Source organism: Oryx dammah, unplaced genomic scaffold (genome assembly GCF_014754425.2).
Source record: "Oryx dammah isolate SB20612 unplaced genomic scaffold, SCBI_Odam_1.1 HiC_scaffold_4, whole genome shotgun sequence".
Classification (NCBI taxonomy): Eukaryota; Metazoa; Chordata; class Mammalia; order Artiodactyla; family Bovidae; genus Oryx; species Oryx dammah.
In genome coordinates, this window is record NW_024070188.1 from 54,681,033 (window position 1) to 54,694,639 (window position 13,607).

Sequence of the window (13,607 nt, forward strand, 5' to 3'; positions counted from 1 at the left end):
CATCATGGAAATAGTGTGACAATTTGCCCAGTTCTCTACCTGTCTCATTCTTAGGCTTGCTTCAAGGATTTGTATTTTTCATATGTGGTGTGAAAAATATTTTACCATCTGTATAATATCAATGTTCTATTCTACATCTATGTATCAGCTTAATATCTTTTATTTTATCATGTATCAGTGTTCTAAGAGGAAGCAGTTCAACAACATAGATGGTTAAACACCGAACCAAATGTCTAAGTTATTGCTGGATTTATCATGACAATTACTCCACTCTGGACAAAGAAGAAGATCAAATTGTAACTTGGTGAAGTAGATTAGAGTACTGTTTGATAATAAGCATTATTTCCTATTTTAGTGTGGTTGGGACAGCATATAGTTAATAAGAAGTTTTTGAGATTTTAAAAAATATGATTATACATTAAATAAAGTTGAGAGGTAACATGAAGAATATACAGCTTATATTTTTCTTAAGCAGAAATAGGGACAATGTTCTATTTTGAAGGGGACCTGTGTTAATAACCTTCTTCTCTGTTTATAGGAAAATGTTGAAGGAGGAGACTGTAGTCGCTGCAAATTTGGGTTCTTCAATTTGCAAGAGGATAATCATAAAGGTTGTGATGAGTGCTTCTGTTCAGGAGTTTCAAACAGATGTCAAAGCTCCTACTGGACTTATGGCAACGTAAGCAGTAAATAGCCTTTGAATTCTGTGTGCTGCTCCACGGGGCTTCTTGCTATTGTCCTTCTGTAAGAAATTAACTTTTTTTTCTTGTAGTGAGTTTCTACTTAAACTTATCTTGGAGAAGTGATGGAATTTTCTTTCAAATACTAGCTGTGTTTCTTTGACCAAAGCCTTTAAGGTTTTGTTTCTGCTGCTACTGCTGCTAAGTCACTTCAGTCGTGTCCGACTCTGTGTGACCCCATAGATGGCAGCCCATCAGGCACCCCCGTCCCTGGTACCAGTGTGTAAACTGGAACCTCTTATAATAAGTCAACACTAGCCTTTTCAATGTCCATGATTAGTATGTGAAACAATGATGGAATTAATGCTGCTTTTGCCTCAAGGGCAGACAGTTCAACAGAGAATACATCTGATTGTATTAATACATAGGAATACATTAATAATACATAGGAAGGATTATGAATTGCATTCACCAGTAGTTTTGGTATACACATTAAGAGAAACTCCTTTAACAGCTATGTACATAATACCTGTTACCCACCAGTCTTTAGTTGTGATTTGTTGTTACCATAGCTCTTTCTTTGTTAAAAGGAGAAACTAAATTTGAATAATATCTTCATTCTTAATTGATTTGAAAAAGTTCAAGTTATTACATGTTTAGTGGTGGTAATGGTGGTTTAGTCCAACTTTTGTTACTCCATGGACTGTTGCCTGCCAGAGGGAAGAATAGTGGAGTGGGCTAACATTTCATTCTCCAGAGGATCTTCCCAACCAGGGATTAAACCTAGGTCTCCTGCATTGCAGGTGGATTCTTTACCACTGAACCATCAGGGAAGCCCTGAGATATTCTTCCTCTACCATAAATATAAACATGTTTCCCTCCTACCTCCTTTGCCTATCATACACTCATTGATTTTTCATCCCTTCACAGACAGCAGTTTGCCTCCTTATGAAAGAGGACCTTCAGGGAATTTCAAATAGTTTGTGTGGCAGCACTTAGTAGTACAAAATACAAGGAAACAGGCTGGAGAAAGGAGGAGAAACCTACAGAGGGAATGAGAAACTAGATATACATGGTTGAGTTTACTAACAAGTTGAGCTCTTATCCTTGGAGAGTAAGTAACTGAAGGATTGTAGTAGGGGGTGTTGTGATTAGAGTTGGACTTTACCAAGATCACTCTTTTAATAAAACTGAATTCCAAACACTACTGCCTTTCAGCTTTAATCAGCTAACTAATCCTTAATACAGCTATGAAAAATTTCTCTACTTGTGTTGCTTGTAAGTCTGAAATATTATGAGTAGTTTCTGATTGTACTCTTCATACCTAAATGAACCTGTGCGTACTTTATCAAGTATTGCTTGTGGAACAGATTTTGTAGAACCAAGGGCAAATGAACAGCTAGTCTAACTTCACCTTCTAGACTGTTCCATTAATGTACAAAAGTTTTATGCTTAGCAGAGGAGCAGAAGTAGCATTCAGCCTTGTACTTCAGAAACTAGGTTCACTGATATTTGCATTTCAGGAGTTTTTCTGGAAAGAACTTTCTCTGTATCTCACTGGGCTGTCCTAGGAGGTCTGATCAATGATGTTGGAAAGGGGAAGAGTAGTAGTATGTATCTTGCTGCTTTTCTGTCCAATAAACTTTCACTGAATCTCTCTCTTTTGACAAAGTCAGTCCCAGCAGTTCCACAGCTATAGAAGATACAGAATCAAATGACCTCTGCATGAAGAAATTTTAAAAATATTTCATCCATATGTGATCACCATTACCATTCTGCTACCCATTACCCACAACACCAAGCAGCTCACACATGACTAGTGGGTCCCTGGTAGCTGCAAACCTCTGTATCCAGTGTTATGTCCTGACTAGGTAGGATGGTTTAAATTTAGAATTGTAGCTGTGTGCCACACATAGCTGGAGAATAAACATGTCAAGACAAGTAATCTTTCCCTAATTCCTCCTTAAATGTTCCTTCCTTTTCTGGGCAAAGGATCAAGACTAGGGGTTCTTATAGCACTTCTGACCCCACAGGAAGGAATAGGAACAGTATTGGGAGCTGGTGTTTTCGACTATCCTGGAGCCTCAAGTTGGAATTTAAATATATGAAAAGGAAGGAACTAGTAAATGAAAATCTACCTTTCATATCTTATCTCTTTTCCTCCTCTTCTTTTCAAATGTATATATAATACCTTTTGAAATAATTGTTTCCATAAGTAACAGGAAAGCACTAGTAGAATGAAAAAACTTCAACTATTTGATAATTTATACAAAATTATGTGTGATTTTAAATGACTTTTTAAGAAAGTAGTATTTGAAATCATAATTTTTAAAAATCACACTGGATTAATAAAAACAGATTGCACTTTAATATCATCCAAACTCCTAGAAACATCAAGAAAAAAAATAATGGTGAGAACATATGAGACATTTAATGGTATCAGAACTTTTATATTTTCCTAAACGTTCATAGTTTGTGTGTTTTTAATTTTCAAAATATGAACACTACAGAAATAGGAAAGAGAAGTGTCTGGGTTCTTTTCCTAAGTGACAGTGATTGTGTGTTTTCTTTAAGATAAAAGACATGAGTGGCTGGTATCTGACTGACCTGTCTGGCCATATTCGAGTGACCCCCCAGCTGGATGACTTAGACCCACCTCAGCAGATCAGCATCAGCAGCGTGGAGGCCCGCCGAGCCCTGCCCCAGAGCTACTACTGGAGTGCGCCAGCGCCTTACCTGGGAAACAAGGTGAGTCCATACAGTGCTTGCTTCTTGCTACATTGCTTCAATTGATCAATAAGGAGAATGGGTTTTATATAGTCTTTCTTTAAAGGAAGATGAGATCAAATAGATACTGATTGGATTGCTGGAACCAACTAAATCAGATGAAGTTGGACTTTTCCACCCTGCCCCATGGGTGGTTGCGTCCCCATATCACAGTTCTGTATAGTTGCTATCCTGTGTTAACATTCTGAAAGGACAAATAAAACAATGAAGGCTTTAGATTTTTTGTTTTTGTTTTTGTTTTGCAAAACAGATTGTAGATATTGGAAGAAACGGTGTCATGTTGACTTGAAAGAGCTGTTTTTCTAGAATTGTCTGTGGTGGAATACTTACTGAAATCTTTCTCATCTGTTTCTATTTCATTTCAAAACTGGTATTCAAGAGAGCTACTTTCTCTACCTTGTCGGAATGTTAATTGGAAATGAAATTTATTACATAACTAATTTAATACTTGCCATGAAACTTATAATAAACACCATATTTCCTGGAGCTCAGGAAGAGAACTACCATAAAAGAGCCAGATTGAAAGCACATGTTTGTTTTCAAGCCCACTGACACACATATAAACACACACACAGAGATAAACAAATGTAGCACTTTCAGAGATGAAGGTGCTTCTTTCTTCCCCTCTGTTGTGAATTAACTCTAATTGCTTGGCTTTTATCATTTTATTTTATTTTGCTTAACAATTCATTGGGAACAAAATTTGATATTAAAATTCTAAATGAGAATACTTGCTTGATCTGTGAAACTTAATACCTTGTCAGCTCATAATTAAATGACCTGATCACACCAGAAATTGTGACCGTCCCAGAAAAATCCTTTAGCAAATTGATGCTATTTAAGACTAGTTTTCATCTATAAGAATATAGCTTACTTTGGAAAAAATCTTCATGGGTAAATAAAAATATTTTAATAATTATTGGTGTGTGAGCATTAAGACAGAAAATCTTGCTAGTTCATATGAATGGAAACTAGTGGTTTTATGTGATTGAAAACATTATCTTTTGGCCTGTTTCTTATTTTTACAGGCCTCTAAATACCATTATGAAAAATGTGTAAATGAGTAAAACACATTTTTCAATGAATATGTATTTTTAAAGAGACTATGTTGCATAAAATTTTCCAGCTGTAATAAAAATCTAATTAAACTGTTACTTCAAAGCCCTTTCCAACAAGAGGTCATTCTATCCTATTTTATTTAGAAATTCCTGAATACCTGACAAGAATAAAATAGCACATATGACTCGAATGTCTATAGCTTAAAATTGCCAAAAAACAAAACAAACAAAAAAACCAGAAGCTGCCTTTTTTTCCAACTGCTCTGAGGAATTTAGAGAAGAACCATGGATCAAAATTGGATGAGCTTCAGAGGTCTTACTTTTCTTACCACAGTGAAGTTTACTTACAGGTAGTTTTTTAAAAATAGAATATTTGTCATATTTTCCATCATTTCTTCTTTGCCCATATGCTTTTTCTTTTTGTTGGCTGAAAATCAAACTGACGGAAGGCAAGCAAATGGGACATGAAATAGCATCAGAGCAAAGCATTTGGACATCCTGTTCGTAGTGTTGGTTCCCAAAGATAACTTTCCTTATCCTGTCTGGACTGTTCCTTGTAACTATCCACAATGAAGTGCTTCATATCCTGTACAGATCGTGTTCACATCAAAAAGCTGTGTTTGCCTGTGCTTCCGTTTCCATTCAGTAAACAAAGTACTGGTAACAGGGTGTGCAAATTGTTTGAATATGGAAGACATTTTTTAATGTAATGTGGAAGCCCATGGTGGTTTACTGTCAGACATCTCAGCATGAATGAAACAATTTGCTTTAATAACTGAACCATATAAATTTTTGATACTGCAATAATACTGCAAGCTCTCACAAATTACCACAGTACATCTTAACTGTCATGTCACATCACGTAAATTACAGTCGTGATGACATGCTTAGCTTGGTTGATATAATATCTTGCTAAAGAAATGGAAAATTGTAGGGCCTTATTTGTAAATCTCGTAAAGTCACTTTTCTAAATAGTTGAGGCTAAATTCTTTCCCAGTAATTGCTGTTGGAATCAGAGCCATTGCCAAAATCTGACAGAAATAGTATGTCAAGAAACTAGTCTATCTGCTTAGATACTGAATTTGATTTGCATCCATGACCAGGAAGCTCTGGATATATAATCCTTCTTTTGCCTTTTTAGTATTAATTTCTAAGTTGCAAAAAAGTATTTATGAGATGCTATTAGCTTTTCCTAAATATTTGTATAACCAATTTTCAAACATTTTCTAAGTTCCTCGGTGATAAATTCACTTATAACAGATGGGAGATGTGTTGTACATATTTTATTTTAATGAAGGTGCTACATGCCAATCTTCCTGTGTTTTGGTAACCTAACCCCAAATAATAAAACTGCTCTCACTTGAGATACACTTTGCTAACATAGAAACCTGCCTAGTCATAATTAAATTCAAGAGCACTAGCCAGTTTAGCAAAGGAATACTTTTCATATTAAGAAACATTTTTGGAACTGGAGGAATCAATTTGCCTGACTTCAGGCTCTACTACAAAGCCACAGTCATCAAGACAGTATGGTATTGGCACAAAGACAGACATATAGATCAATGGAACAAAATAGAAAGCCCAGAGATAAATCCACATACATATGGACACCTTATCTTTGACAAAGGAGGCAAGAATATACAATGGAGGAAAGACAATCTCTTTAACAAGTGGTGCTGGGAAAACTGGTCAACCACTTGTAAAAGAATGAAACTAGATCACTTTCTAACACCGCACACAAAGATAAACTCAAAATGGATTAAAGATCTAAATGTAAGACCAGAAACTATAAAACTCTTAGAGGAGAACATAGGCAAGACACTCTCCGACATAAACCACAGCAGGATCCTCTATGATCCACCTCCCAGAATTCTGGAAATAAAAGCAAAAATAAACAAATGGGATCTAATTAAAATTAAAAGCTTCTGCACAACAAAGGAAAACATAAGCAAAGTGAAAAGACAGCCTTCCGAATGGGAGAAAATAATAGCAAATGAAGCAACTGACAAACAACTAATCTCAAAAATATACAAGCAACTCCTGCAGCTTAATTCCAGAAAAATAAACGACCCAATCAAAAAATGGGCCAAAGAACTAAATAGACATTTCTCCAAAGAAGACATACGGATGGCCAACAAACACATGAAAAGATGCTCAACATCACTCATTATTAGAGAAATGCAAATCAAAACCACAATGAGGTACCACTTCACACCAGTCAGAATGTCTGCGATCCAAAAATCTGCAAGCAATAAATGCTGGAGAGGATGTGGAGAGAAGGGAACCCTCCTACACTGTTGGTGGGAATGCAAACTAGTACAGCCACTATGGAGAACAGTGTGGAGATTCCTTAAAAAATTGCAAATAGAAATGCCTTATGACCCAGCAATCCCACTGTTGGGCATACACACAGAGGAAACCAGAATTGAAAGAGACACATGTACCCCAATGTTCATCGCAGCACTGTTTATAATAGCCAGGACATGGAAACAACCTAGATGTCCATCAGTAGATGAATGGATAAGAAAGCTGTGGTACATATACACAATGGAGTATTACTCAGCCATTAAAAAGAATACATTTGAATCAGTTCTGATGAGATGGATGAAACTGGAGCCGATTATACAGAGTGAAGTGAGCCAGAAAGAAAAACACCAATACAGTATACTAACACATATATATGGAATTTAGGAAGATGGCAATGATGACCCTGTATGCAGGACAGCAAAAAAGACACAGATGTGTATAGCGGACTTTTGGACTCAGAGGGAGAGGGAGAGGATGTGATGATTTGGGAGAATGGCATTGAAACATGTATAATATCATGTAAGAATCGAAATGCCAGTCTATGTCTGATGCAGGATATGACACGCTTGGGGCTGACGCGTGGAGATGACCCAGAGAGATGTTGTGGGGAGGGGGGTGGGAGGGGGGCTCATGTTTGGGAACGCATGTACACCTGTGGTGGATTCATGTCAATCTATGCCAAAACCAATACAGAATTGTAAAGTAAAAATTAAAAATAAATAAATAAATTTAAAAATAAAAAAAAATAAAATAAAATTTGTAGATGGTAAAAAAAAAAGAAACATTTTTATTGACTACAGTCCCTCTTTGGAATAATGAGGAATACATAGGTGGATATAGTTGTGTATGTAGATAGTAGATGAGGCCTGGAAAAGTTAGCATATTTTTATACTACTCATTTAAAAAATTTCCATAATCTTGTTGTCTATGGCAAGTTTGTGTGCTGAACCCACAGTGAGGCCAAACAAGCTGAAACATTGGAGTTTCGAGCTGAAAAGGGCCGAGCAAAGAGAGTGAGGCAGCCCACGATGCTCAAAAGATCCAAACTCCTCAAAGCACTTTTAGAGGCAAAGTGATGGGGGGGAGGGGGGGATATGTCACATGGTATGTGATCAGCTTGTGCACAGTTCTCTGGTTGGTTGATGGTGAGATAACAGGGCAGTGTTACAGGGGTTAACATTATCAGTCCTCAGGTTTCAACAGGGGGCTATGTGCTCATGGTCATCAAGTAGTTAGCTTCTTCGATTTGATGAAGGTTTTAGCATCTGTAAAACAGCTCAAGGAATGTGCATTAGTTTACTGTTATCTGGGTGCTTTAGGGAGGAACTAAATATTCTCTGGCTGTCATATGTAAGGTTTATTGTTTAAATTCTTACCAGTTCTCCTGGACCAACTGCTATTTTTGTCACTACATGTTCAATTCCTTCAAGCATTAATTTCTTTTTGTTGTTGTTGTCCTGGACTTTATTATTAATTCTTGAGCCAGGCTTTTATGACTCAGGAGGCCTGGGAGACTACAGGTTTTCTAGGAATAAAAGACCAGCAGATGACATGGGGAACGACTCTGTCCTGAGAAGGTCCCATGGAGCCCCACTGGGTTACAATCTCAACTATGAGTTAATCCCTCAACAGCAACCTGGAAAATGTTTTTTTCCCATATATGTGTGAACATTCAGCAGTGTTCACAGTCGAGTGTTAATTCCCTGCCCCTTCCATTGTAGACATTCAAAGAAAATTAAGTCAGGCACCCACAGGGCTCTACTTGGCAGCATCTTATTTTCTCCAAATACTTGACAGAGGTTAATGCTTGGTTTTAGGGCATTCGTGTAAGCATGGAACCGGGCATGTAAAGTGCTAGAGCACAGAGTCCTGCTGACTTGCTACAGGCCACAGCTATTGAGAAACAGTTTGGGTATTTCAGAGTTGGAATAATTTACTGCTTTAGTAAACTAAGTGCTATTGGAACATTGAAATAGTTATTTCTTTTTGGTTACCCTAGTGATCTCAGATAGATAGTGCAGCCTCTAAAACCAGTTCTCTTCCTGTTTGTAAAGAGCCCTGAGAATCTGACTTGGCCTATTGACTGTTGCCCCATTACCAGTAAGGTTTGCAAATCTGTCTCTGAGTGCTATTAAATTAATCTTATGTGATTTGGTCTTTATAAAACAATGCTTATTTTCTACAACATGTATACTGTCTTCTTCTGTTTCTAGCTTAGAGGAGCTTTTAAATTGTTTCATTGTAGTTTCCAAGAATACCTGTAGTTTAGCATAAGCTGCATCTTATGAACAGCTGACAAAAGAGCATCTGGTTTTAAAAGTAATCTCTGGTATTTCTTTGCTGTGCTTGCTTGACTTACAGTTCTACCTCTAACATCCCTAATTAAAGCTGTGGATTTGAAGGAGATTGATATTTGAAATTTATATGACAGGGTAGTTCTTGTCAAATGAAAGGAACTTCACAAATATTTTGTGATCAATGCTATATTTTTAACAACAACAATAAAATAGTTTTGATTAGATTTCTCAGAAATGACTCGTGTTGAGATTTAAGTTAGAATTGAAAGATGATTTCCATCTTAGTTAAAAAATTAAAACCTCACTAATAAGCGTGAGTTGCTCTCCTTTTAGCAACATAATTTATATTTCTGACTTCTTTGCTCTATATTCCTCAGAATTATTCAAAGTAAAGGTCAGACTCTCTCCCTCATCCTTAATGTCCTCCAAATTAAGTCTCAGATTAAGTGGATTAATTAAGAATGTATTATATATGTGGAGAATGGCATGGCTAGAGGTAAATAAGATAAACTGTGACTGAATTTTTATTCCATAAATCAGATCATATAAAAATGATTTGGCAATAGAATAATACCAGAAGAATATCTGTTGTCAAGAATAAACCAAATATATTGTTAGGGGCAAATGTTTATTAAAAAAACAAACAAAAATCATAAGAACTCATTTATTACATGTAGTTCTGATAATGTCTACTCTGCAAAGTTAGCCCAACTATGAGGACTCACAGTAAAATTTCTAGAATAATAAAAATTCATAAAACTGACTGAGGGGGGAAATGTTAAAATTCATATGAACATTAAAGCAATTGAATCAGTAGCCAAAAAATTATTCCTATAAGGAAAACAATGGTTTTATTTATTTCTGTTTAATTTGTTAAATCAAATTTTGAACCTTAAAAACTTTTTTCAATCTTACACAGCTTTACAGAGAACAAAATGAACTGCAGCATGCCAGGTTTCCCTGTTCACCATCTCTCTGAGTTAGCTCAAACTCATGTCCACCGAGTTGGTGATGCCATCCAATCATCTCATCCTCTGTTGCCCTATTTTCCTCCTACCCTCAATCTTTCCCAGCATCAGAGTCTTTTCCAATGAGTTGGCTCTTTGTATCAGGTGGCAAAAGTATTGGAGCTTCAGCTTTAGCATCAGTCCTTCCAATGAATATTCAGGGTTGATTTCCTTTAGAGTTGACTGGTTTGATTTCTTTGCAGTCTAAGGGCCAGTCTATGTCTGATGCAGGATATGACACACTTGGGGCTGACGCGCGGGGATGACCCAGAGAGATGTTGTGGGGAGGGGGGTGGGAGGGGGGTTCATGTTTGGGAATGCATGTACACCTGTGGTGGATTCATGTCAATCTATGCCAAAACCAATACAGAATTGTAAAGTAAAAATTAAAAATAAATTAATTAATTAAAAAAAAAAATAAGGGACTCTTGAGTCTTCTCCAGCACCACAGTTCAAAAGCATCAATTCTTTGGCACTCAGCCTGATTTGTGGTCCAACTCTTACATCCATGCATGACTATTGGAAAAACCATAGTTTTGACTCTACAGACATTTGTTGGCAAAGTGATATCTCTGCTTTTCAACACACTGTCTAGGTTTGTCATAGCTTTTCTTCCAAGGAGCAAGCATCTTTTAATTTCATGGCTGCAGTCATCATCTGCAGTGATTTTGGAGCCCGAGAAAATAAAATCTGACACTGTTTCCACTTTTCCCCCAACTATTTGGCATGAAGTGATAGGACTAGATGCCACAATCTTTGTTTTTTGAATATTGAATTTTAAGCCAGCTTTTCCACTCTCTTCTTTCACCTTCATCAAGAGGCTCTTTGGTCTCTCTTCACTTTCTGTCATTAGAGTGGAATCATCTGGATATCTGAGGTTGCTGACAAATCTTCCTGCAATCTTGATTCCAGCTTGTGATTCATCCAGCCTGGTATTTCACACGATGTAATTTGCACATAAATTAAGTAAGCAGGGTGACAATATACAGCCTTGTCTTACTCCTTTCACAATTTTGAACCAATCCATTGTCCCATGTCCAATTCAAACTGTTGCTTCTTGACCTGCATACAGGTTTCTCAGGAGACAGGTAAGATGGTTTGGTACTCCCATCTCTTGAAGAATTTTCCACAGTTTGTTGTGATCCACACAGTCAAAGGCTTTAGCATTGTTAGTGAGGCAGAAATTGATATTTTTCTAGAATTCTCTTGCATTTTCTATGATCCAGTGGGTGTTTGCAATTTGATCTCTGGTTCCTCTCCCTTTTCTAAATCCAGCTTGAACATCTGGAAGTTCTCAGTTCATGTACTGTTGAAGCCTAGCTTGAAGGATTTTGAACATTACCTTGCTAACATATGAAATGAGCACAGTTGTGCAGTAGTTTGAACATTCTTTGCCATTTTTCTTCTTTGGGATTGGAATGAAAACTGATCTTTTCCAGTCCTTTGGTCACTGCTGAGTTTTCCAAATTTGCTGGCATATTGAATGCTACACTTTAACAGGTCATATCTTTTAGGATTTGAAATAGTTCAGCTGGAATTCCATGACCTCCACTAGGTTTGTTCATAGTAATGTTTCCTATGGCCCACTTAACTTCACACTCCAGGATGTCTGGCTTTTGGTGAGTGACCACACCATTGTGGTTATCCAGGTCATTAAGACCTTTTTTGTTTAGTTCTCCTATGTATTCTTGCCACCTCTTCTTAAACTGCTGTAGAAGGCCAGAGAGAGGGAGTCAGGCTATATACAACTTTGCAACAAAGAGGGCAGGCTGTCTGAACATCAAAAATTATTGTTAAATAAAGAAAACCAGATATTAAGCTAAGGAATTTAGCATTCTTCTATGGGAATTTGCAAGCCTCTGGGCTCACTGAATTCTTTCCTTTCATATGTACTGCAGGTATCTGGGACCACTTCCTGTTTCTTGATTGATTACATCCTTAATTCCTTGTTCACCATGAGGCATGGCAGAGGATAGTTGCTTCTTGCATTCCTCTGAGCTCCTTTGCAATCATTGCAGGGGTGGCAGCATTTGCTGGGTCACAGGTATTGTATTCCCTTTTGGGAGCCCTCATTCACATTTGGAGGCCCCAAATCACTGATGGCTATGACATTTCTTGTCCACTGGTATTTCAGGAAATACCTTGTTTCTTTACATCAGCAAAAACCAATTAAAACAGCACTTTAAAAATAAGTCCTGGGCTTTCCTGGTAGTACAGTGGTTAAGGATCCATCTCGCAATGTAGGGGACACTGGTTTCATCCCCGGTCCAGGAAGATCCCACATTCTGCAGGGCAACGAAGCCCCTGAATCACAACTATTGAGTCCACGTGCAGCAACTACTAAAGCTGGTTACCCTAGAGCCCAGTGCTACACAGCAAGACAAGCCACAACAGTGAGAAGCCTGAGCACCACAACCAGAAAGAAGCCCCTGCTTTCTGCAAGTGGAGAAGGTCCGCTCACAGTAAGGAAGACCCAGTGCAGCTAAAATTAAATAAAAATTTAAAGATAAGTCCTTTACAATAGCAACAAGTAACAAAATACTAAGGATAGAATCTATATAGAAAAGCAAAGAGCTTTTCAAATAATAAAAGGAAATCCTAAAGAAAGAAAGAGATGGGGTTTTAATCAAAACTTACCTGATAAAAAGACTTAGGACTCATTTTAAAAAAAGAAATAATGATTGAGACAAAGTGCTATTGGTGTGAAAAAAGATTAGAAATGATCAGTGGAGTTGAAAAAATAGTTCAGAAATATCTCATGCATATATGGATACTTGATTATTAAGAAAATAGAAATTGCAGATCAAAGACAATAGAATAGACCATATAGTAAATGCTATTGGTACCCCTGAGTATCTAAAAAGAAAAAAAAATGACCATACCTGCATCCCTACCTCATATTATACATAAAAATAAACTCTAGTTGAAACAAAGGCTACAGGTTTCAAAAATCATACTATAAAGCGTGGAATTTTTACTTCTGGCCATGATTGAACAAATCTTTCTTAGACAACAAGATAACTTAAGAAAAAATGTGAAACAAGCTTTTAGATACTTTACAGCAGATATTGTAGAACTTTGATCCCTAAGAGAAAAAAAAGAACCAGATGAATTGAGGCTTAACAGCTGTCAAGGTTGTTGCCTGGCTGTTGTTTCAAGACAAATGCATTGAGAAAGTGAAAAGTGAAAGTGAAGTAGCTCAGTCATGTCCGACTCTTTGCAACCCCGTGGACTGTAGCCTACCAGGCTCCTCCCTCCATGGGATTCTCCAGGCAAGAATACTGGAGTGGGTTGCTATTTCCTTCTCCAGGGGATCTTCCCGAGCCAGGGATCACACCTGGGTCTCCCCCATTGCAGGCAGACACTTTAACCTCTGAGCCTATCATGGCCAGAGAGTGTTTTATGGACTGAGTTTTCATATTTAATCCACTGTATATATAGTGTTTAATTGTTGATGGTAGTGGGAGAAGC

The 13,607-nt window shown here is 37.2% G+C and overlaps 1 protein-coding gene across 2 annotated transcripts in view; it reads left to right on the plus strand.

The window, feature by feature from the left end:
- LAMA2 (laminin subunit alpha 2) overlaps positions 1–13,607 on the plus strand; it is a 676,446-nt gene that overhangs the window by 298,513 nt on the left and 364,326 nt on the right. For both annotated transcript variants that reach the window (XM_040238873.1, XM_040238874.1), the window contains exons 11-12: positions 539–679; positions 3,255–3,428. In XM_040238873.1, the coding sequence (XP_040094807.1) occupies positions 539–679; positions 3,255–3,428 (315 nt within the window). The remainder of the gene's footprint in view (positions 1–538; positions 680–3,254; positions 3,429–13,607) is intronic.